Genomic DNA, 27,026 nt, shown 5'->3' with positions numbered 1-27,026 from the left:
TCTTTTATACTTAGAATTGATTCATTTGTTTCCTTTCTACCATAGGTCATTGGACACGTACAAAGAGTTTTCAAAAGAATGTAAGTTGCCAAAGCATTTTCAACAGAACAAAACATAAATATAAATGAGATTGGCCATCTCAGAAATAAACACTCTGAGGAGTTGAATGCAATATTTGTTTTTGACTGATAACACCTTCCAATAACAGTTCTTTACACTAGATCTCTGCTATTTATTTTAAAAAAATATTGATACATAAAAAAAGTTGGGCTGTTCAGTTTGAATGACTATTATGTTTTTGATCAATACCCCTGTATAAATTAGCTGTGATTTGTCATTTTTTAATTAAAACTTCTGCCTGTGAGCTGTTATTAGAGTGTGTTTTAGTTGGGATAGAATGGTCCTAGCTTATCTTGAACACATTCAGTCCACACTCTTTAGAAACCTATTTATGTTTCTTCCATTATTGGATGAAAATTATTGAAGTACCTAGCCTTTTTACTTAGATACTTGAAAATTCTGATGGTGCGTTAAGATTACACTTGGTTGATTGCAGTCTATGAAGGAAAATACCCCTTTTGAGCACAGTGTATAGAAGATGTGTTCTGCAACAAAATAATCACCATCAGACCATGTGCTATCACTTAAGCGAATTGTCTGTTCTATATCGGATCATTTTTTCACTAAAGAAGAGGGGTGGGGCTACATTAGTCTCAAAACAGCTGTATGGTGTTTGAATTTTTATTTTGAATCATTTTCGTTGGAGTTCACATCCTCTATAGTAAATTTATTTAAAATTTGAAGTACCTAAAGTAATCATAAAATATTTTTATTTCCCAAATTTACATACAGCATTTTTTTAAACTACAGAGCTCAGCAATGTAAAAACTTTATCTTACAATCAAAGAAAAAAATTTTTTTATAAAAAATTGTTATAAAATGTTTTAGGATAACTTTTGCACTCCAAGCTTTTTTGGTCCAGCCAATTGCCTCTCTCTTTGTCGTTGTTTCCGTTTTTCCTCTCGCAGCAATCTCTCTTCAGCATTTCTCTGCTGGCGATCAGAGGTTTTGATAGTTGCTGCAATGAAAATGAGAAACAGTGATTCTTATAATATACATAGGGTATGAATATTCTAGGACGGGTCTGTAAAATTTTCCCGAAATGGAATAGCAAACCTGTCCCTTATAAACAATAAAAAAAATATTAGACAGCTATAAATACATTTTTATGAATAAGGGATATAAAAATATGACACACTTGTTCTCACCTTTCAAGCCAATTAAAAAAATTTAAATTTCAAGGTCCTATTTGCAATATTTAAATTTTTTGAAAAATCTGTGTAGCTCTGCTAAAAATAATTTTTATATTTTTTAATTTTAATTCTGAAATTGTAAAAGAAAAACAGTAAAATGTCTACTCTATGCAATTAAATTTTACTGTGATTATTTTAAAAAGTACTCTGACAGCAAAAAATTTCACCACCTGTGATGTACCACATAATGAGATCCATGCAGAGGGGTTAATCAGTGTCAAATTTGTATTTCTTAAGAAATCTTTTTGTATCTGGCTCTTAACTAGTCACTTTCAAGAACTACTCCAAGCTGGCATCACTATATAATTTGGTTGTTAATTTAAATGCATTAAAAATCATTGAGAATGCTTATTTCGCTGTGAAATTGTACTGCATTTTTTCAGTACTTTTATCTATGTACCAAGATGTAAAAATTTAGAGCTGCATAAGTATTTTTTTTGCTTGTCAAGTCTGGCAATTACGAAAAATTGTATGTGAAACAGTTTTATTTCTGTGCCACTTGTATGCATCCAAAGAGCCGCATATGAGCTCGTAAGCCACACTTTGCTGACTAGCAAAGTTCTAGTTCTAGAAGCTGTTCTCTAGTATCTGTGCTCTAGATTAATTTAATACACATGCATTGCAAAACCAGTGGACTATAATTAAAAGGTGTTTATGTCTTCTATTCAGGATGGAACAAAGAAGAAGAAAAGCTCATCCTTCTGGAACATGTGCCGCTGCTTCAGAGATTAAATTGACAGCTTATGAATTTCTGATTTGTTCATGTTCAGAAAAACAATTATATTATTCTTCAGCTGAGATGTATCGATTATACGTTCTCTCTCGTCATTAAATATACAGTTTCTTTCTTCAATTTTTAAACATGTACAATTTACCTATTTCTTGACTGAAATAAGTTATAATTTACTTAATTATTTCTGTTTCAGTTGCACTTTGATTACCAAACAATGTGGTTGTAAAACTTAAATCGCCAAGCGATATAATTTTGCTATAAAATGTAACTTCACTACTGTTACTTTTGGTTAAGGACAATTTATATCCTCTCTCAAAATCAGCTGCCTGTTCAATATCCCAGTAAAAAAAATCTGGATTTTTACATACAAATAGATTATTCTATGTTCAGTATAAGGCACTCATGATTTGCAGATTACTCCAGTTACAATACAAATTGGTTAAGATCATAGACTGCTATAAAAACCAGACAGCTGTAGACAGGCTAAATATGCACAGACATTAAAACTGGCTATATATATATATATTTAGTTGCAGTTCAATTTTAAGAACCAGTCCACTGGTGCATGAAGATGTGCGTGATGGCACTCTGTTATTCATGCAAGGTCTTAGAAAACTGGCTTATGCAAAGACGCAGTTGGATTTTCTCTTTCCTGAATTCTTCAAATCACAGATCCCTCACAATCCAGATGAGTACAGTTCTGTAGCGTAGTGGGCTGGGGCACTCATCCAGATGGTGGTCCAATTCCCTATACAGGCAGTGGAATTTTCTTTACTGAATTAATCTTCACATAAGCCAGTTGTTTAAACTCTTGTGATCACTTGTTCCTGAACATGTCATTTATTTGAACATCCTTCCCATTTACAAAAATTACCGTTATCAAAATTTTGAACTTTTGATTTCATGAACTAACTGTTAGAGGCTCTTTTTTTTTTATAAACTTTATTTTTTTTTTCACTATTTGTAAAATTTTTGAGTGTTGTGAAACATACCTGAAGCTTTATTTGTGACAGTTTCTTCGTCCCAACTGCTCCACTGGCTGTCTTCTTTGTTCCAATCGTCTTTTGTAAGTTCATTCTGATTTGAAAGGAGGTCCTTGGATCTTGGAATTTCACTGAATGGATCTGGAGACTGGTCCTCAGGAAAGTAATCTTTTAGCTTGTTCTCCTGAAGAGAAAAAAATAGTCCCAAAAGTCTTGAATATCTTTGCAGAAATGAAATTTGAAGAAATTGGAAAATTGTGGTTTCTTTGCACTCAGATTTTTGCACAAAAGAAAATCAACCAAAACATATGTTATTGATCTTGAAAAAGATTGTATATTAGAGTTTGGTAATTGTTTTTGACGTGAAAATACGCCTTTTAAATAATCCGACAATACTGAATGCATTCTCTCAAAAAATTGTGCGATAAAATTTTTTAAATGCTAATATCTCAGGAAATTTTCAGAACATATCAGTTTTTGATATCTGCGGGTAGATCTCGTTAACTTCGGCTTCAACAAATTCTTTGGTCTGGGCACCAGGCTCGCAGTCCACATTCGTAAAAAATTGTTTTTCACAATATCTTGGGAAGTCTGCAGATATTTACGCAAATATATGCCAATGGTGTGTGCCATCTGATGGATATTCTGAAGACAAATCCGATGATACCCATTTCATTAAGTCAGTACCTACCACACAATTTAAGGAACAAAGAATGTATTCACGTCAAAACTTGCAGCTGTGTCTACACAGCCTACTCCATTTTTTCAAATCTGCATACAAATCTAGCTCTCACTGGCCATTTTACTACAGCACAACTATTAGATGCACACAAAAGCAAATTCACAGCTAATTTTTATGCCCCTCAGCTAGGTGCAGATCCAAGATAATGTGTCAAGGGGAAACTTATTGATGTACGTTAGGTGAATTGGCCTATATTTTAATGGGACAGGCAAATTTTCTCCATACTATGACTCTTGAGAGGGATGATCACCCTCCTTTAGATTCGCACTTGCTTTCAACAGATTTGTCAAAGCAGAGGTTGAGGAAAAGCTCGTAGACGTTTAAAAAATTATTGTACATTATGGAAAGACAGTGCACATACTTACACTTCTGAAATTGTCAATAGGTTCAAAGCTCTCCCATTCATCTATATCCCACTCACCACCGATTTCTGGCTCACAGGATTCAGATGCATTCAGATTTATTTCAGAAGGTAAATTTTCTTTGCTCGTAGGTTCATCCTGGAATTTCACACAAAAGACTATAAAAATAAATAATTAATCAAAAAGGTGAAAACACAAAAAAATGAAGAACCATCATGGTTTCCTAATGCATATCGATTACTTAAAAAATTGGCCCTGGTGACAATGCTCATTTAAGTAAAAAAATATTGATAATAGTTTCAGAATCGAGATTTTGCTGCTGGTGGTAATAGTGTTCAGCATTTCTCTAAGAATATAGTTTGAGTTTTTATGGTTATGAACTTGATTAACAACATTGTCCTTTCCAATTATTCAATGAATAAGCTAATCACATGAAAGTTGAACTAAATATGGTTTTGCTACAAACAAATTTTATACATCCTATTGGTGATGAGCAGTATGATATTTTTAATTTTTTACATTCGAATCACCATTAGCATTACCTTTTGCAGTCGAATAAATATACCTCCAGTGCTATTATTAATGTAAAATGCAAATGAAATAATTTCCCAGAGGAAACGAAAAAAACAAACAATAACCTCGAAATCATTCCAATCTTCACCCCAACCATCTGTATTTTCAGCATCATCGCGATCTGGTGACTGTATGACTGGAGGTGGACTTTCTAAAAAGTAAAAAAAAAGAAAAAGAAAATTATGTTTCATGGAAATATTTTTATGTTTTTTCATAAGGGGTAGAAGAAAATCAAAATGTTCGAAAACCTTACCTATGGTTTCTTTAGTTTCAAGCAGTTTTGTTTCTGTGAAAGACAAATTCGGTGGTTGTAAACACCAGTATTTGGTTTCATCATGTAAGTTCACTCATTGCATACTTTTAATTATGGTAGAACCATTATATCAAACCCTGTTATTGTGGACATCACTTATAACACACAGTTAACAAAATATGATAATAAAGGGTGCTTATTTTTATCTGACAAGTTTTAAATTTCCAAACAAGAGATTAAACAGTGTGTTATAGTAGCGGCTCGCTACAGTGTTGAACAAGTTGGAATGTGCATGATTATCAAAAATAGGTTGCTACTCTTAACTGGCGTCAACTAGCGAGTATTTAAATTTTACATACAGGCATTCTTCACTTTACACGATTAATTGGTTTTGCAAAATAGTCGCATTATACAAAATTGCATAAAGTGAGTTGAATTTAACATGGGAAAGATAGGGGTAGGGGGTTGATTTTCTTCAACAGGATTAAAAAAATTGAACTCAAAAGCAAAGGAAGTTTTTTTAATGAATTAAATTAATACTTTTCCTGTCTTCACTACTTCTGATTGATTCTAGTGTGTGTGAATATTTTCTTTCCCAAAGAACCTGATATGAGATAGGCTGATAACTCTTTTCAATAAAGCAATCGAGATTTAGCTGATTAACAGCATTTTTCATCTCCTTATAAAAACTTTAGTAGCAAAGCCAGAGAATTCTGCATATTTCTCACAAATATAAAAATTATACTTTAACTGGAACCACTTTTTTTTTTATCAAGTTTCTCATGGTATTGTCAATGCATTACTAATCCTTGTTTACCAGTAAGATCTGGTGAGTTTTATCTGAGAATTTCTTTCATTATTTGTCTCGGCTACATCACCAAATCCAATGCATTTTGTCATCAAAGGATTTAACTTCGTTATATATATCTTCAATTTGCAAACCCTTCTCCAGGATTAAAGTTAAATTACAAGCCGGATTTTGCAGGTTGGAATTCATAAAATAAACTTTATTTAATTATAATGTGATTTTTTTTTTAGTGTGAAGTGAGGGACACCTGTACTTTACAATGACTCTACATGCTGCTCATTGATGGCACAGTTGGTAGCGTAATGGGTTGTAACACTGTTGGTTTTGGGTTCGAATCCACACCTCGTTACCTGCAAACTTTTTTTTCCACCCTTTCATTTTTGATTTTTTGACTGTCAGATTTATTTTTCTGCATCTTAATTTTTTTTAAACCATCACACAAGTGAAATGCAGTTCATTATTAAATGCTGGTGTAACCAAGTTTGCCTTCACTTGTTCTCAAAGCTGATATCATTACATTAGCACTGTAGCATTTTGCTAAAGCTTTTCCTCCCATTTTCGCTTTTTTGCGAAAGGAATTTTTTATTCAGCTTAAACCCTGATTTCCAACGAATAAATGTTGGAATGCATGTGTATTGAACCTAACGCGCGTGAAGTTTGTTCCTGTATAATGTTTGGTATGCGTAGTGCTACCATTCGGCATCAATTTTTCTAACTATGCATGAAGTGTAATGATGGGTTAATTCTATTGTTGTAGGCCTGTTGCTCTGTGGTGAGACTTTTTAATGGGAAGATTGGCTCAATTTGTGCCTGAAAGTTGAGAATTGCATGACTCGTACTGCTTGCTGCCCAGAAAAGTTAAGATTAATGCGGTATATACAACCTAGGTACAACATATTTTTGAATTCAACCTATTTTAAAAGCTGTTTTTTATTTGAGGTATATTAAATACTTTTTACAGCTAACTACTGTACTTTCATTGATCTATATCCTTATAAGAATTATAAACCAGCTTCCATTAAAGCGTACAACTTTCAGCCTCTATTAGTCTGTTATAATGAGGTTCTACTGTATCATTATTTTTTGTATTTAAATGGAAAATATTTGAAGCATTTACAGAGACAAGCTACAAATTGAGGTTGGAAGGGGGGTAGTTAATTTTCTAATTTTATTTCATTGGGCGGTATCAAGCAATTTTAATCAATCAACCAGCTAGGGTGTTTTAGCGATGGAATGTCTATGCGTTTTTACTAAACTTTATAGACTCACACACTTTCATCCAGACATTTGTACCATACATAGCTGCTTAATGTGAACTCTTACATTCTTTCAGTAGCTGAATTTGAGGTCATTATGTTCATAATGACATGTTAAAAATGCATCATTAAAAAATATAATGACCCATTTGGGCGAAAAAAAAAAAAATTGATAAGGGAAACAAATTGAGTGTCTAGCACCCTAATATAAATACAAACACAGAGGTCACAATAAGCAAAATGCCTAACGAGGTGGCTGAAGAAAGATGTCCGTAAAAAATGTGGATGTCAAATATAACCAAAATACAGCAACCCAATATAAAAGCATATATCATGAAAGAAAAAACTAATAATTAATACTATATAATACATTGCCCATAAAAAAGATTATGGTTGTCTTATTCTAAGTATGGATAGCTTCTCAATTTATCCCACCATGTTTATCATACTTCTTTTTTTTAATGTGTAAATTGTGTTAGAATTCATGACCCCCCAGAGGTAAGCTATTCCAGTAACAATCCTTCAAGAGAAAAACTTCTTGTGACACCACATGGAGTTGTCTCTTTCTAAACGAATAACTATACTGGTGTCCCCTTGAAGAAGCAAATTTTAAACATATCATATTCATATCATATATAGTTATCATATTCCCCCACGACAGCTGCATTTCTCAAATGTAAACATATTCAATAAATCGTCTTCATAGCTCAAGCCTTGTGTGATTTCCAAATGTGTCTCAAAAGATTGACTCAGAACAAATTGCTGCCCTATGAAGATGAAATGTGGTTGTTAAAGGCGATTTTAGCTGCCAAAAGTGAAGACAAAATAAGTTTTCAATCTGTTTCTCGTATAATATCAGACAACATTTAAAACATTTTTTTAGAGGGAAAGTTTCTCCAGACTAACTGTTAAGAAATCAGTGCAGTTGGATAAAGATAAAAGTGAACACTCTATATATGTAAAGTAATATGAGCATATATTGTTTTTTCATCTTCAGGTGTGCTCACTTCTTTAAGGGGGAGGGGGTGAATGATAATATATGTGTTAATGGTAATTTGTCAACTTAGTTCCAAGCAATTTAAAAAAACAAAAAGATCAATGTTTTATCACCTTTGTTATCAGAATCTGTTGGTGCAACGTTAGCTACAGGTGATGAAGAACTCCTAGATAAGGAAGGCATATGCAATTTATCCACTAAGGATGTCACAGCCCATGATGTCCAGCTGGCAGCAACTGCAGAAGGTGTAACTGACTGAAGGTCTTTTTCTGGGAATATCACAAACAAAAATTTGAGATAAGAAATTATACATTTATACAGAAAAAAGGAAAAAAGATTCATATTATCGGACAACACAAACAATGGTGTAATCCAGTGTTATCCGAAAAAATAATATGTTGAGGAGTAATTTCACTTCTCTCCAAAATTTTAGGTGTAGTTCTGTAAAATGAGTATTTTTTAAAGAGAAATGACTCTATTTAAAAATATCTGAAATTTGAAGTATTTTCACTTAACGAAATTTGGAGAAAAAATTGAATTTTGAAGCATATCACAAACACTAGTGTAATCTAAGCACAATGTTCCCAAGACGAAATAATCAGGTGGTTATATGAATACTATATTATGCTGTGAAAAAATTGATAGGTGATAATAGGGTAAAAAAAAATTAGATTTAATAAATATGTTTGATTATCCTATGTATACATTTGTGATAAGCTTGACCCTGATTCAATGATTTTCTTGACAAAAAGAATGAAATATCTCAAGTCTTATTCAATTTTTTGAATTGAGGTTTGTCTATAATATAAAAATGTATTTGAATTTTAAAAGAAAACAAGTGGAATAAAATCAAGGTGAATTCATCAATTAAGGTAATTTGATATGAACTTTCTTTACCCATCTCTTCAGCTAGGGAAGGGTCCTCTGATACTTTCTGCAGCTTCTGAAGGAAACCACCGATTGCCCTGAATGCCTGTATAAAGAAAAATATTTTAATGAAAATAGCATGCATACATATATTCACTGACTGTTGAACTATATAAAAATTCATATACCTCATCTCTAACACTCTTCTCTGGATCAACAGTGAAATGACACAAAGCAGGAACGACACGCATAGCACAGTCGTTTAGACTGTAATACCGCTCAGTGGCAGACAGTGCTCGAATCGCTGCAGTACGTGCAGGTGGGAATGGATCTTTAAGAGCTCGGAAGAAGGCACAGATAAGTACTTTCTTTCGGACCTGAAATTCATTAAGATATTGGAAAAAACAGTTGAATATTTTTGGCATGTATTTAAGAAAAAAAATGCAAAATTTATTTTATGAAGAATTTTATGAAATTGGTGAAATAGAATTGAGTGAAACATAAGATAGATATATATATAGTTTTACTTGAATCTTTTGACACTAAAAAATATTTACCTGTGGATGTAGATAAGAAGCAATTTTTCCAAGACAAACTATTGTATTGGTTCTGATTCCACCCTATTAAAAAACAAGTGAATTTAAATCATGTAATTAATAAAATTTAATTGTTCAAATAAAAGACATTAACATATTTCATATACTCTAAAAAAGTCAGACATCTTCACCTTTGCTCGCAAGCATTACAGTGCTCCATGAAGTACCCAGAGCGCTCGATGCTAGTGTCCGATTTTATGCTTGTGAGCACTTGATTAACGCTCCAATTGAAAATCTTGTACAATTGCATTCAATGATTGAAATCACCCTGATATCATGCATTTGTGTGCCAAACTTGCCATAAGGATGCTCTTTTGATAATTGGTATAGGCAGTGCTCGTGACTAGAAAAAGGTTGAAGACCTCTGCTCTGGGTAATGAGTTTTACATCTCACTCTCGCAACAATCTAGAACAGTGATGCCCTAACAGATTGAGCCAGGGGTTCTGTGAAGGGCTTCAGAGGCAAAATTATAGTTTAAAATAATGATTTGGAAGATCCCCCCCAACTGACATGGCACACTTCAGGGTGTTCAGAGATTGAACAGAGATGCTGCAAGATATTTGAAATTAGAGTTGGGCCTTGATATAACAAATTTTCATTTAATGGGTTCCTCAATTTAACAAACTTTTTAGAAAGTATTTCATCAGAGGGCAGCACTTGAAGTTGAACTTTCAGGTGGTTTTTAAGATGGCTTCCAGGGGAAAGTATGATTTATTACACAAAATTTAGCAATAAAATTCTGGAAAAAATCGTATGCGAAAATCAATATACCCTGCGTCATCTTGGCTGAAAATTTTTTAAGAAAGTGGATTATTTCTTAGCAAATCTTTTTTCTTTTTGTGATCATTTATGTTTTTAATGTATTTTTTTAGTACTAAAAATGCTTGTTCTTCTGTGGTTCCAAACTCTGAGGCGAGAATGTGAGCCGATCTCTCTGTTAAGAAGTCTCTCCACAGAGAGCAACAAGCCTTCAACAGTACAATTATTTAATTATTACACTTCACTCATAGCTAGAAAAATTAACGGCAGATAACAGCACTACACATATCAAGCATTACACACCCATAAACTTCACATTAGGTTCACAACACGTATACACACATTCCAACATGTATCAATTCGTTAGAGGTTCCAAAGAGGAATGTGGACGAGGTGCATGTGTGGTTAGTGGTATCAAAAATGCAAAAAACATCTTGAAAATTCCAAAAAAATGAATACTTGGGTCTGGAAGGGTATAATAATTTACCCCAATTTAATGAATAAAAATGTCAGTTTCATCTGATTTGTTAAATCAGTATCCAATTGTACAATCTAACCCTAAGGAAATGATCAACACAATATCAACCACCCTGAGAGAAGAATCATGGCCACATTCTGCAGCAGGGTTCTTAGGCTAAGGGCTGGGAGATCAACAGACTCTCTATAGTGAATTTACAGTGTGTAAAAACAAAAAATTATAAGAATTATTCTGGGACTGAAACAGTGTCAGTCCCACCCTTATGGGGGCCATGCACAGAATGTATGACGCATAGAGAAACAGAAAAAAAAAAATTACGTACCTGATCATCTTTGGTCTGCAGCCTTGCAAAATGCTTCAGCATTTCTTCATTCAGATTCTGGTAGTTCAATTTTGGGGCAAGGTAGAACATACACTGCAATTAAAAAGATTAATTTGCAACAACTGCAATATGAATGATAAATTATGATTATGTTCCATGTTATCGAAATGATTAACTAAAAAAAACAACAATTGTCTGCACCTTGATAGTGTATTCCCTTATTACAGGACTAGTATCTAAAAATCCTTGAGTGACACTTGGAAATATCTGTGTATTCACAACAGAATGAGAGAAGTGATCGATAAACTCTTCCATCTGTGGGTGGAAAACATCAAAACATCACAATGGGTTACAAATCATTATGAAACATGGGGTTGGTTGGAAAAAATCTTTCTGTGAAATACACTATTAGGTAAAAAATTTTCTGAATAATGAGTTAATTAATTAATGTTCAAAAGCTCTATATGAGAAACCGTAAATCATTTGTATCAATGTGTAAGGATCTCATTTTGTATCTCTGACTTTTTGCACTTAAAACCATTTGTGTTTAGAATAATCAATATGACCATTTATGTGACAATGAAATCAATATGACCAATAATTTATAATTTTGCCTGTAACATGTGCCTCTGATACAATAACTTATTAACTGAATGATTGATCAAAGTATTCAAAATGACTTGCCATACATATTGAATCAAATTAATTTTTTTCAGTATAAAATACTAAACAATAAATACCTATAAATGCCAAAAATTTAAGAGAATATATGCACAGTTACGGATAGGCTTGGTTAGGATCTAGATCGATGGTAGGAAAAAGTGACTATTTTTTCCATTATGCTGTTTGTTTTGTAATGAAAATGCTATTGCAACTTGGGAACATTTGTGTTCCTTAACTGTATATATAAACCTTATAACTTCAACAGATTAAAATACACTCACGTCCATAAATTAAGGATAATTCAGAATCACACAGAAATCGAAATCTAAAGTAAAAATTTCACCTGTAGAATTATCACACACATCTACAAGAATGATATGCAAATTTCAGGAAGCCACCAGATGATGCCGATAGTACGTCACAATGACGAGAGTGTAAGGGGGGGGTATATAAGGAATGGTGGCAAAGAAGTGAAATTGTTCACAAGAGTTCTGTAAGGCACTCAGTGCCATAAGCGAATAGTTATGACACAGAGGACGTATGTGGATGATTTTTTACGTGGTAGAATTATCGGCCACCTGGAATGCGTACTCAGATGGAAGTATCCGAGGAACTTGGAATTGCCCAAAGTGTCATCTCTAGGCTTTGGTAACGATTCCAAGATAACGGAAATGTCAGTAGACGTTACAGTACAGGTCGCCCTCAAGTTTCAACGCCGAATGAAGACCGGTATTCGGCAGTAACTGCCAAAAGAAACAGACGGAGCACAGCATCCGACCTATCTCGTCAGCTATCTGCAGCCACGGGTACCACAGTTTCAAGGCAAACCGTGTACAGACGTTTGGGAGATATTGGTCTATATGCTCGCAGGCCTGTCAGATGTATGCAACTCACTGTCGGCAGCGATTAGCCTGGAGTAGAGAACATGCAATGTGAACATCGTCACAGTGGGCTTGTGATGTTTCCCGACGAGCCCAGGTTTAACTTGCAGTCTGATTCACGTCAGACTTTCATATGGAGAACGCCAGGTACCCGTTACCACCAAGACAACATCATTGAACGACACCGTTACGGTGGTGCAGCATTGCTCGTTTGGGGTGGAATTATACTGGGTTCCAGAACAGATCTGCATGTTCAAACCGGAACCATGAAAGCCCAAATTTATCGGGACATCATTCTGGAACAACAGGTACGTTTGTTTAGGGGTGCCGTGGGTGCAGAATTCGTGTTTATGGATGACAACGCCCGTCCTCACCGAGCAAACATCGTAAACGAATGCCTTGAATCTGAGGATATAACCTGTATGGAATGGCCAGCATTCTCACCTGACTTGAATCCGATAGAGCATGTGTGGGACATGCTTGGCCAACGAGTTGCAGCCTGTCAACCACCTCCTACATGTGTACCGGAACTTCGGAGAGCATTGCTAGCTGAGTGGAGTGATCTTTCCCAAGATCAGATCGATAATTTGATACTTAGCATGCCTAGGCGTTGTACGGACTGTATTTCATCGCATGGGAGACATACAATGTATTAACCATCATACCAACCATGTAATAGTAAGTTTTTGTAAAGGAGATATTTTTTACAATTGCTCCAGGGAGCAAAAATCGTAGTTTTTATGAATGGTATCATACATACACCATTGTTTTTGTTCTTTATGAATAAGTAACATTTTTTTTTGTTTCTGAACCTTTATTTGCTGGCATTATCCTTAACTTATGGACATGAGTGTATTCTGATTTAAATGTCTATTCAATAACAATTTCAGATTTTTTCAAATATTACGAAACCAATTATAATTTTTTTTACTTTATATTAGATGTTGGATTTAGAGATTTAATCAGGTTTTGAGGGAGTTGAATTTGTGCAAAGTGTGTTTTTGTTATTGTACCATGTACTTGGTAACGTAGGGACATGTACTATGTTTTGAAATTTTGCCACCATGGTTGTTTTGCTAAAGGTGTTGGGCCAAAGTAATAAAGATTATGATTCTTCTGATTCTGAATTGATAATTTGCATGTTACAAAACTTCATTCATCGGACAATTTTGGTATCTATTAAGTGATTATGAAAAATGATGAAAAATGAAGTCCAGTGATATCTGAGTAAATACAAGCATAAGCAATGTTCAGATACTTGCTATAATCACTGCACTTAAGGGTTTTTTAATTTAGAAAAAAAGCTTACTCAAACATAAAAGACGATAGTCATTACCTTCTGCAGTAGCTTGGCCCTTGTTCCACGATCTTTTGATGAAAACATTTTAATAAGACATGGTACAATTTTTTGTTGGTATTCTTCTTCATTAAGCAATTTTCCAAGCTAAGTATAAGAAAAAATCAACATATAAACAGAGTAATATAATATTTAATACACAGATTAAATAGTTTGATAAACAGATCAAACTTATTAAAAAAATAAAAACTCTCATCCATATTTATTGAAGTACAAGCATTACCTTGAATAATGGAGTTAGCACAGATGAGCCTGCATTGCCAAATTCAAATGCATTAACAAGTTCAGGGAGGACTTTGTACAGGCATATGTCTTGAGGGAAATCATCTAATACAGACGATAAGTTATTAAAAAACTTGAGCTTCTCGTCATTCTCTTTAATCTAGAAAATTCCAAAGATAAGAAGTTACGCCCTCAGAGATATATATATATTTTAAACTATAAGAAATTTTATAACATAAGGAAAAGAACATGAATGTACATATTTAAACTATTAACACTCACATGAATTTCTCTTAAGAATATCATGGTGTCAACAAACTTATTTCTGAAGAAACCTTTTCCTTTTGATGCTTTCTTGAGAAAATTTGTTGTACTTGGCCTCGATGATGGATTTGTCGACACAAGCTCATTATAACATGGCCCCAAATTCTGAGGGATCTATGCAAAAGAAAAGAGAGATGCAAGTGGAAACAAATTCACAATAATTTTTTTAATGTAATCATAACTAATTTACACAATTTAAAATAAATTTTTTTTGGATAACCATTGTATCATTATGAGTTTGAAATCAACTAATTGCACCAGACATGAGAGTAGAATCTCAATAATCCACATAATTTTCAATATTGTGAGGTAGTCTCAGTCACCTCAAATTTATTACGACTGCTTTTAAGGAATTAATGTTTACCGGGGGTTCTCAACCTTTTCCCACCCACAGCAGCACTCCTTAACCTAATCAATGCTTATCCATGGCTCTACAGAGCAGTTTAACAAATTATCTCTTTGAGAAACCTTTGTCGCAATGCCTCTGACAAAGGTTGATAGCTCACAGTTTGAGAACCCCTGATATACACACACATCCTTCAGAATATTTGATAGTAGAAAAAAAATCAACATACTTTTCCCAGTGCTTTCAAAGAAGATGTGTTTTGCAAGGGTCCATTGAATATTTCCCATGTTAGGCAGCCAAGACCCCAGCTGTCATACGACCTTAAGAAATAATGATGAATAGTACATTATCTTGAATGAGCCATTAGCAGCAGACAGAACACACATCCATCCATAAAATATAAATTAAGAATTTCCTCATTTATAGCTATTGTAATTTATCACAAATTATTTCCTTAAGGGGACTTCTGATATTTTTTGTATGATGCACTTATAAACTTACAGCTAAAATTCTGCACACAGCAGACCTAGAAATGTATTTTATATATGTTATGCAGGATGATTCAGAAAGCATAATCCGATTTCTAAGTGATATATATACATTCAATTAATGACAAAATCATCAGCAATACATGAATATTAAAGGAAATTGTCTGAGTTTTTTTACAAATGTTCAATATGACTTTAGTTACATGCATATTGTCACAAGGTGCTTCAACAGCCTCCTGTACGTGAAGACAAAATTTCAGTCATCACTAACTTTCAGCACTTGTAAGTCATGCAAACAAAAGAATACTGGATACAATTTTACTTTCTCACCAAAGAACTTCATAAACAACACACTTGCATTATTAATTGTTCATGATTTAAAACTTAGACATTTTTCCTTTATACTCATTAATTACTTATTGTTCTGTGTTTCTAATTTATTTTTTTTGAAAATAATTTTGAAACTGGATCAATCTTTCTGAATCATCCTGAATATGTGATTTTCAGATATTCAGGATGATTCAGAAAGATTGATCCAGAATATGTGATTTTTTTTCATTCTTATGTGGGATTTAGAAACACTTCATAAACTTTATGCCACATCATTTAAAGATCGTAACTTAAGGTAATGAAAAATTCAATGATCATTACAAACCATATTTGTGTGTGTTACCAGTAACAAGGAAATGAGAAAGGTGCACAAAAAGATAGATTAAAACAATTACTTATGGTTGATATGTTTTCTTTGTATTAGGTTATGACAAAAAGTTTTATCAATAACGTGTTGAAGATTCTTTAGATATTGATCATGAACTTTTTAAGAAAAAGTTTTAAGGGAAAAGTTAATCTACGCTTCCATGAACTTTTTTGTTGCTTTTTTAAAAAAATCTTTTGTTTTTTCTTAACGAAATTCCTACTTACAGAACAGATTACAAGTTGGATTTCTGAGGTCTGTGCATGCATATTCTATTTGAACAGCTTTGCTTGTAATACACTGCTGCATGTGTCTTTTTCCTGCCACACCCCCCACAAACAAATAGTTGAAAGTCTTCAATGCAGTTCTGGACTGAAGTTTTCCATTATAAGGAAGCAGCAGGGTTGGTTTGTCTTTTTTTAAATGTTAAATGCTGCACAGAAAAATCCATCCTTGTAAATGTAGAATGAAAAGGAGAAAAAACACACTAGAAAAATGTACTGTAATTTCTGGTATGTAAGTTGCTGGGAGGTATGAGTTGCACCCAGAAAAATAAAATGGTGAAAAGAAGTTTTGAAAACAATAAATATAATTTTGCGAAAGACACACAAAAACCCTGGCTTTCTCTTCCTTTTTTTTCTCAATACTTATATTTGGTTAACTAGCTTAGTACATGTCTGAATAATCTCTATAAAAAAATTCCTGAGGGTTCTGATATCAGAGTTTGATTGATAATTGGAACTGAAAGTAACCCAGATGAAAATATGAAAATTTTTTGCCCTGTTTTGTGTGAGAAATGAAACAGCTACATTTTTTTACATAAAACTGGCTGCAAAATGTGCATTTGTGCCACTATATTCCACTCTGAATTCAGCCATTTTGAGAAGTTCAATGTGGATTGCAATACTTTTTAATGTATGTTCCATAGATCCCTTTACAATAGTCTTTTGAGCTGATGAATTCAGTCAACTGAAAGAAACTGACCAAGAACTGAAAAAATTATGTTTCTCCTGATATTTTCTTGCATTCTAGGAAGGCCATCTAAAAGCAGCTCCACATGTATATGGAAAATAGGGGCTACTACATGATTAGGACATTGTGAACTGAGTACAGAAGTGAATGATAATAAGGAAAAGAAGTACGATTTTTGACCTCCTAGTTTTGCAGGTCAATAATGATAATTCTATTGGTTGATAATAATATTTCTGGTTCAAACTTAGCTTCAAAATATGAATTTTTTTTTTGACAAAAAAGATATTGCTCATAAAAAATGAAATCTTGATAACTATGAACAAAACTCTCCCCATGTTATAATATAAGTCCATTCTGCACTTCTGAAAAGCGATAACAATACTCAAATGACACCATTACCCGTGATTCCAATAAGCGCTGCCTACTGTACTATTGAATATAATTAGAAAGACTTTGTTTTCTATTTCATAGAAAACAAAGTCTTTCATAGATGTGTATTACTTGTATATACTTGTATTTCATAGAAAATAAAGTACAAAACATTCTCTCTCAAGAATAATAGTTGAAATTACCTAATGAGCTCAGGAAGAAAAAATCGTCCACTGAGCTATTCTGCTCTTCCTAACAATTTTCCTCCACTCATACTATTTACTACAAGTGTAGACACAAGACAAACATATATAACGAAACGATGAACCTCTCTGCTAATTATAAAATTGACTTTATATCAAGCAAAGATGAATTTGAGAAAGAAAATTCACATTTCTCTATGGGATATTTTGTATAATTAGTGGAGATGTGCATCGTTTCGTTGTACGTCAGAATCTGGGGGCTGATGTCATCATGAGCTGTTGCTGAGTTAGAAGACTGTCTGCTGTACAGTCCCATTCAGCCTAAGGCCAAGGTTACACTACGAAATGTTTGTAAAAGCTCTTTTATGATACTTGAGAAATGCAACCAATAAACAGATCTGTTACAATCAATCAAATGCATCTAATAGGCTTATTGGCTTTTTCAAGTTTTATAAAAGAACTTTTTTAAAACTTTTAAAGTGTAATCCCAGCTTAAAAAAACGTATTGTTCTAAGAGAGAAAGAAAATGTCTGCTCTTTTTTTTGTAGCTTAATGGTAAAGCACTCGCCTGGACAGTGAGATGTTGGTGGTTCTTTTCCCCACAGAGGAATGAATTTTCTTTCCTAAATTCATCTGTTAATTGCACTTTTCACAAAGATATATTTCAATCCTGTAACCATTACAGGGAATATCTGACAAATAATAACATTTTTTATTCATTTTTGGCTTTACCACGACCCATCAGTACTCAATGATGAAAAAAAAAAAAAATTCAAGGAAATATATTGGAATAAAATGGTTTTTATACATGTTAGGTCAGCTGTACAAGGGCAGGAATCAAACTTTTGTAATGATACACCTCAGCTTTATTAGCAAAATTTACCTTTTGCAGATGTGAAACTAGCGGGAGAAATAATTTTTTAGCTCAACTAAAGTGACCAAAATTAAAAAAATGGAAAATAAGAAAGCCAAAGAATCATTGCAATAAAAAAAAAAGTACAGTATATACTCGTGTATAAGCCGAGTTTTTTTAGTGGGAAAATTCGTTCCTAAAGCATGGCGCTAATAATTAGTAGTGATAGATGGCATTGCAAATCATCAGAGTGATTTTTGTAGCTATAGATAGATGGCGGTTGTGTTAGTACTTTTTGGGTTAAATCCACGTGGTAATTTTTTTCTCAGGCAGTACAAGTGTGTAACCCACAGAAAAATCATTGATCTAGTGTTGTATCAGTAAGTATCAACGATCAAAAATGGAGAAAGCTAAAAGATTTGCGTATGATGCGTCTTTCAAACTGAAAGTTATCAAATTCGGCAAAGAAAACAATAACTGTGCTGCAGCTTCGACATATAACGTCAATGAGAAACAAGTGAGAGAATGGCGGAAAATGAAAGAAAATTTCAGCCATGCGGAAGACAAAAAAGGCTCTTTGAGGAAAAGTATCTGTGTTCCCTGAACTCGAGAAGGAATTGAATGAATGGGTGCTACACCTCAGACTGAAAGGTACAATTGTGACAAGGACAGCCATTCGTCTGAAAGCATCGAAACTAGCTGAGAGTGTTAAATTCAAAGACACAAATCCAGAAAAGTTCTATGCATCCTCAGGTTGGTGTACTCGTTTCATGAACCGTTTCGACCTGTGCTTAGGCCAGCAAACAAAGATCGCACAAAAACTCCCAGAAGAATTGGAAAGCAGAATTGAATCTTTCCAGAAGTTCATAATTGAACTGTGAAAAAGACATGGATTTGAACTGTCACAAATCGGTAATATGGACGAAACCCCGGTTACTTTCGATTTTCCAAGCAATAGGACTGTTGATGAACTCGGGGGAAAAAAAACCCCATCTTTGTTAGAACAACTGGGTACGAAAAAACACGATTTATGGTCGTGCTACTGGGCATGGCCGATGGAAAGAAATTGCCTCCAGTTGTGATTTTCAAAAGGAAGAAAATTCCTCCGAACATGAAGTTCCCACCAAGAATGATCGTGAAAGCCCAGGAAAAGCGCTGGATGGATGAAAAAGGCATTCTACAATGGATCCAGGAAATATGGAACAAAAGACCCGGAGCAGTGTTCGAGAAACCAGCATTATTGGTATGGGATATGTTCAAACCCCACAGAACCGATAATGTCAAAGCCAAGGCAAAGAAATCGAAAACATCATTGGCTTTAATACCAGGTGGGCTAACGTCGATTTTACAGCCTTTAGATGTGAGCATTAACAAGCTTTTCAAAGACTATTTGAGGCATTTGTGGATTGAATGGATGAGTTCCGATGATAAAGAAACTACAAAAAGTGGTGCCTTGAAGAAACCTGACATTGGCCTAGTGTGCCAATGGGTACATGAGGCGTGGAATTCTGTTTCCACCGAAATTATTATCCGATCCTTCAAAAAGTGTTGCATCAGCAATGCGATGGACGGAACTGAAGATGATATCCTGTTTGAAAGTGACAATGGCGATGACAGCCCAGATGAAGATAAAAACGAAGATGCCGCACCCTATGATGATCTGATGGATTATGATGAGCTTGGAGACTCAGAAGAAACGGCTTAAAAAGTTTGAATCATTTTTTATTGTAAATTTGCGTAAGCTTTTTGCTTGAAAATATAAGAATTTTTTTTTTTCTCTGAAATGCAAGGATTTTTTGGGGTCGGCTTATACACGGGTTTTCAATTTATTGCGGTTTTGGTGGTCCTGAAGTGGGGGGGGGGGTCGGCTTATACACGAGTATATACGGTATTTATACCAGTTATTTGCTTTGACGTGTGAAGAGCTTTCAAGTTCAGGTGGGTTGTAACGTTTCAGAGCAGGAATGATTTTTGCAGGCGGTCTTTCATTAGATGACACTATATGCTCTAATCCAAATAATCTCCATTCACCAGCCTTTGTGACAAATATAGATGTGAGGCAAATATTGTTGTGGGAAAGATTGCAGTCTTTATTCAGGAAACCAAGGCCAGACTTTAGAAAAGAAAAATAACCATTATCAAGATTTTAGTAAACAAAGCTCTTTCAAAATTACAACAGATCACATAAAACTAAAAGTAAATCAAATAATTCATACAAATCTTATTTAAAACACTGAGAATATACAGTATAATCTCTCCAATCTTGGACAGAAAAAAAATTACTTTACTTATTCTTTAAAAAACTTTCGTGAGTATTTCTTGGATCCGAAAAAATGAATTTTTATGTGTTTTTTGAAGATTGTAAATAGTAGATTTTTCGATTCCATATTCTTCACACAACATTCATACTGGTGCTTTGCTTTCATGCTTTTCCAAAAGTTCAACTTTCCTCACATATACTTGAATCGTTATGTGTTCGTATCTACACCTTGTACCTGCCACATCACTTGGCAGGTACAAGGTGTTGGGGCTTAAGAAAGACGAGACAAACACATTTGCATGAGTTAGATTGTGAAAGAATGGGAGTTAACCTGCTTAGCAGGTTGACCCCCCCCCCCTGTCAGCAAAATTTTGTTATCAGCTCTCCCCTCTGAATCCTAACTCATATTTCCATAAAGGGTGGTTGATGATGCAAGCATTATCCAAACCCCCCCTTGTCATCAAAAGTCAGCAAATCGGAACCCCCCACTATCAGTGATGACATAATACTTGAATGACCCCGTTGTTAAAAACCTTCATATACAAATATATATACAGGGTGATTATAAAAAAACTATCCTGACATATGGGCCTAATGTCAAACCAATGAATATTTTATTCATTGGTTGAATTGGTTTATTCATTGAATTTATGAAAATTTTTATATTATCAAAATATATAGTATGAAGTCAAAAGCAAAAGATGGATACTTCCAAGAAAAGAAAAAAAGCTGATTTAGACAGTTTTTGGCATACTTACAAATTCATTCAGGTAATCACACAAAATAATAGAGTGCTATAGATAAGTTCTGAAACACACTTAACTCATAGAACAGAAAAATTTATGAAGATAGAAAAGTTCTTTTGATCAAAACTAATTTTCGCACTTATCACATTCATTGAAATATGCAAATGCCATCATTGTTTTCACTTTCTCAGAAGATCAAAAACTGCAGTGGACACCAACAACATATATCGAGGAAGAAAAAAAAAGTGATGCATAAAAGAAAAATGCCTGATGTAATAAGAAAAATGCCGAAATAGAATTTGGGTAAAGTAAAACATTGAAGTCCTCAGTTAAAAAAAAAAAATTCTAAAGCATCCAGAATATGTGTGTCTGGATTTGAGAGGTTTTGCTGTACTAGGAAACATCATAACATACATAACACACCATCTGCACAAACAATTCTCGGAATGCGCCTATAAAAAAAAAACCACATATATAAGGTTAATTCTAATGTGCACCATTTCCCAATAGTTCTTCAGAGGATTGTTTATGAGGTGCATGAGCAATTTAGCAGTAGTACTGTTTCTGATGTCCCACAGAATGCTATTATTAAGCATAGTATTCATTCAGCCTTCACAGTATTTATAGTTTTCAATTCTCAACAGAGGGTGCATCAAACAACAGAAATATGGTATCTGGGTACTTTTTGCATGGATGGCGTAAATGAATGAAGACACCTTGAACAGCTAGCATACGCAACATCAAATATGTAAAATGATGATGCAATAAAATGAACCATATGAATGAATCTCTTTTTTTTAACTGCAAAATAACACACACAAATACAAATAATATACAAAATACGACAATAGAAGAAAACATACACTCTGCAGCTCTTACGGACCCAATCGGTCTGTCCCAGAGCTTAATCATTTTTTTTCTATAATCAGAAAGCAACAGTAATTACATTATGTGTAACGCTAAATAAATCTGATTTTTTTTCCATTTTTTATTTGTTATTATTTTTTAGTTTCATTCAAAGCTTGCCTTCAGCACTTATTTTCAATAAGTGTTTCGAAATTTGAGATAGAATTTGCAAATGTAAAAATTTCTTCCTTGAGATGTTGAAAGGACAATTTTTTTTCAAATTTGTTACAAATGACTGGTCCCAAGTAATTCATACTTTTTTGTATAAGGTATTTATATGTTTTTGGTGATGAATAAAAGAAACTGTACCTATTTGAACTTCTATCATTGTTATTTATAAGAAAAAAAATGATGATTCTTTACCATGAAAATGATTAATTTATACACATAGTTAGCCTCAGTTCAAGTGTTAAAACATCTGAATTAAGTAGGTTTGAATTATTAAATGTTAAAATATTGCATTTAATGCGATTGTATATGTTATTTACATTTTTGATATTGTCGAGGTATGCACCTCCCCATACCATTATTTTGTAAGTTACTTTTGATTGGATCCATGCGTGGAAGACTGTCTTAAGGAGTTCTGGGCTTATAATGTTTCTCAATCTATATAATACTGCTATTTGTTTCCGAAATTTACTATAAACATTGTTTGTGTGACTATTCCATTTCAAATCGTCTGGTATAATAATGCCTAAATATGTATATTCTCTTTCTATAGAATTGCAAGAACAGCTTTGGGGAGAATATTCACAAGTGTGTAATTTTATTGATATTGGGGTCTCAGGTTTCATACATCTAGTTTTTCGACACATGAATTTTGTTTTTTCAATGTTTGGGAGCAATTTGTTTTTTGTTAGCCACATGTTAATTAAGTTCATCTTCAACTTTAGTAATCACGGTAGACGTTGTCTTACCATGCAATTTTAAATGGCATAAATCATTAATGTACATTAGAAAAAGAGTGGGGGGACGTAGAGTACTGTTCCTTGAGGTATTCCTTTTTTTAATTTTAAGATAGTTCCTATTTTCGTTCAGTATACTAACTGCCTGCTTTTGTCCATAGCAATACATCTCGAACCATCGCAAAAAATCACCACAAATTCTAATTTTCTCTAATTTATTCAATAGTAGGGTTGAATCTACATTGTCAAAGGCTCTTTTCAAATCAATAAAAACTAATGCAGAGTAAATATTATTGTTGTAACTGTGATTTACGTATTGATTTACTTTTGCGATTGCCAGTTCAGTACTTTTTCCTGTTTGAAATCCATATTGACTCTCAGTGAAATAGTCTGTTTTAAATTAAGTTTATTTTCATACTTTTTTCAACTCTTTCTTTCTTCTCTCTGATGAATTAATGCTGGATAAGTCAACATGATCCAATCTATGTATGTTATCTTTGAATAAATATTTATTCTGAAAAATCTCTATAATGAAAACTTCATGCACGTATTCTATAGCTTATACAGCAACTATTGATTAGTAAGAGTTAAATATAAATACTAGACATACAGCTATTTGATACAAGCCCCAGGATATCGCCAAATTCTTTTGCTTTTCGGAATAATCAATATGCTTCAGGCGCATGGAAAGAGGCTCTACTTTTTCAGTTACAAGGTAAATAATCTTTTCTGTCTGAAAATAGAAATGAGCATTATTCCAGCATTGCCACATCACAAACACATATACTGATGTATTACTCTACTACAAAGTCTACTGACCTCTAGGCTGTCTACATAGGTTAATATACTAGGGTGTCTCATTGTCTTTAGGCGCTTGACGCAACTTTTGGCAACATCGAGCTATAAGAAACGACCAGATATTTTTTATGCACAATTACGGCAAACATTTCAAAGTTGACAAAATCTAAAAAAAGTGACAAGCTTTGTTTACTGTTTTGAAGGCATGTTATTATTATACAGAAGAACCCAGCTAATCCGAACTAATTGATACAGTGTGTGAGGAAAATTCACTGACCATGCAATTCATGACGCTCACTGCGGCACAATTCACCAAAAGAAAAATTCACAGACAAACAATTCATTAACAAAATGTCACAGTGAGTGAATGGATTAGCAAGTAAGAGGAGTTAGTGAATGAGCAAATGAACAAGTCACTCGTATGGTCAATAACTAAATTGCTCATTCACCCACTCTATCATTCATCTATTCACTTGGTCACTCAAACTGCCACTCACCTATTCACTCAGTCACTCATAAAGTTATTTATTCACCACTTGGTCACTGACTCGCTCACTCCCTCTGTCACTTATATGGTTGCTGGTTCACTCAATCACTCACTCAGTCATTTGCTTGTGCTTAATCACTCACTCAGTTATTTGCTTGTGCTCAATCACTCAGGTACTCACCCATTCACTGGTTCACTCACATCATCACTCAATTACCCCCTCACTTGGTCACCCATATGATCACTCATATGGTAACTCATCCTCACTTGGTCACCCATATGATCACTCATATGGTAACTCATCCTCACTTGATCACTCACTCACTGGAGATGAACAGTTGTCAATGAATTTCAGAAGTGATTTTCACTATCGGTGAATTGCTTGGCAGTGAATTAATTGTTGTCTGTGAATTTTCCATACATCCATTGGGATCAGGCTATTATCGGACACTTATCGGCCATTATCGAAAAACTGCCCAAATCGTTCCTTTTGAAAACCAATGAATGACAATGATGAAGGATTAGCGGATTACAATGCAATACAAATACTGTTATCAAAATATTAAGTTGAAATACAATTGTTTCAAAGAACTGAATATACGTGTGTTCATATGTTTATATATATATTTTTTATTCCAAACTTACCAGAGAATGTGTTTCTGTTGATGCAACTTCAAAAGTAAATACTGATACGGCTTCACCAGTCACCTAGAGAACAGAAATAGAAGTTCACAAGATTATGGGCTTGATTCTGAATTCAAAAACAATCAAATTTAGAGAAAACTGACAACACTAACATTCTTAAATTGTGCATGTATCCAGGGCCCGTTTCTCATAAGTTCGGAGGGTCATGGGCAAATATGATTTTTTCGTCACCCATACAAGTGTTCTTTGAGGCAGTGACATGAGGAAGAGCAGATGCATATTTATGGGGGAGGGGGGGGGGGGGGTTGCGGAGCTGTAGCCCAAAGTGGCTAGTTCGGAGTAACGGCAAATTGGAGTAATGTGTGATAAATAAAATTATTAGAATGGGAGAAATGCTGTAAAAAACTTTCATAGCCCACAAGAAGTAAAAACACAAGTCTGTCTCTGGCTAGAGAGCGGAACACTACGACAGTGAATGAACAAACGAGTGAACTACAGGGTTTGCAAGCACGTAGGGATAGAAAGAACGACCAATAAGAAGTGATTGCAGAACCTCTCAGTGACCTAGAGGGCAAGGGACGATCAGTGACAGACCAAAAGAGTGACGTAGAGTGTTTGAGCGTGAAAGTGAATTGAAGATCAAGGGACCAGGTCAATGAGTGACCAAAACAGTGTTTTATCACGCGAATGACCAAAACCGTGACTTAGAAAACAAGTGGCTAGTCGGTGACCTAGAGAGCAAGTGGCTAGTCCAAAAAGTGACCAAGACAGTTTCTGAGCGTGGGAGTGGTCTAGAGATCAAGTGATCAGGTCAGTTGAATGACCAAAATAGTGACAAAGGAAGTGTGCAAGCAACTAAGAGAGAGTCACCTAAAGAGCGAGGTACAATGTCAGTGAGTTACCAAAATAGTGACCCAGGGAGTCTAGGAGTATGGGAGTTAACCTGGAGAGCCTGGGACCAAGTCAGAGAGTGACCAAAATAGTGACAGAAAAGTGTGGAAGAATATAAGTGACCAAAAGCATGTAAGTGAGCATGTAAATGATCTGGAGACAGCTGTGTATTTTCAGGAGCGGGCAAGAGGGTTATGGCACAGGACTGCAAATCTGAGTCAATAAAATTAGATTTGAATGGGAGGAGGGAGGCAAGATAGTAGGAAAAACTATAAATACGACTCTGAAGAAGAAAGAAGGAGGTCTGTGTCTTATAATACAACAGAAAGTCGATTTCGGAGCCCTGGGCAAGGGACACATTCGCCCGTGCGAGAAACAGGCTCTGCACGCATCTGTGACATTGTGATGGTCATGAAATAGATGGAGATTATCCGCGAGATACACAATAGATCTCAAAACTGGGTAATGGAGATGGTGATTTACGGCATCACCTTTTTCTTTCCGGAGCGCAACTTCCACATGAAGAGATCATTTTCCCATTCAACTTCGGTTCCGATTTCGTAGCCGAAATCTTTGAGCACGTCGCGACTGAAGAACGACCACATGATGACTGTGCTTCGCTGTGCAGACGGTAGTTATCATAGGCGAGTACTGTTTGTCTTCTTGGCTCATACACGGCCTTCCCAATCAGTCAACAACACACATCATCTGTTGACATTGTTTATGGCTCGTCAACTCTGTGATGAAAAAAAAAACCTACATCGGGACGGTTTTGACCGTACCGTCTAACGACCCCATGATCAAGAGGTCGGTCGTGCTGCCATCTTCAGTCCTTTTCATTTGGTGAATTTTATAACTGTTGTTGCTCATCATGATGGACTGACCATATTTTATCGAAATATGTATAACCATGCTGCCATCTTCCGTCAGTACATCTGCCGACCGTATATTTTTGGCCGTTATTTCACGAACC

At 34.4% G+C, this 27,026-nt stretch overlaps 2 protein-coding genes across 4 annotated transcripts in view; one reads left to right on the top strand and one right to left on the bottom strand.

The window, feature by feature from the left end:
• LOC149081073 (uncharacterized) overlaps nt 1-2,166 on the top strand; it is an 18,594-nt gene extending 16,428 nt beyond the window's left edge. For all 3 annotated transcript variants that reach the window (XM_089237850.1, XM_089237848.1, XM_089237849.1), the window contains 2 exons: nt 46-80; nt 1,983-2,166. In XM_089237850.1, the coding sequence (XP_089093976.1) occupies nt 46-80; nt 1,983-2,145 (198 nt within the window). In that variant the 3' untranslated portion in view covers nt 2,146-2,166. The remainder of the gene's footprint in view (nt 1-45; nt 81-1,982) is intronic.
• yata (N-terminal kinase-like protein yata) lies at nt 814-26,807 on the bottom strand. Its single transcript, XM_089237845.1, has 20 exons — nt 26,545-26,807; nt 25,163-25,225; nt 24,052-24,132; nt 23,843-23,965; nt 20,314-20,528; nt 15,066-15,156; nt 14,449-14,604; nt 14,168-14,326; nt 13,924-14,031; nt 11,245-11,358; nt 11,044-11,136; nt 9,445-9,507; nt 9,076-9,264; nt 8,918-8,993; nt 8,134-8,289; nt 4,960-4,992; nt 4,772-4,857; nt 4,137-4,271; nt 3,039-3,213; nt 814-1,078 (listed from the first exon to the last, which is right to left on the bottom strand). Exons 1-20 carry the CDS (start codon nt 26,656-26,658, stop codon nt 945-947), a joined length of 2,364 nt encoding a protein of 787 aa, XP_089093971.1. The 5' UTR covers nt 26,659-26,807; the 3' UTR covers nt 814-944.
• Between the last annotated feature and the right edge of the window lie 219 nt (nt 26,808-27,026).

Source organism: Pholcus phalangioides, unplaced genomic scaffold (genome assembly GCF_987345545.1).
Source record: "Pholcus phalangioides strain wild (caught in Gottingen) unplaced genomic scaffold, Ppha-v1.0 ptg000010l_1, whole genome shotgun sequence".
NCBI lineage: Eukaryota > Metazoa > Arthropoda > Arachnida > Araneae > Pholcidae > Pholcus > Pholcus phalangioides.
Note: the sequence above shows the minus strand (reverse complement) of the source record. Positions and strands in the feature narration are given on the sequence as shown.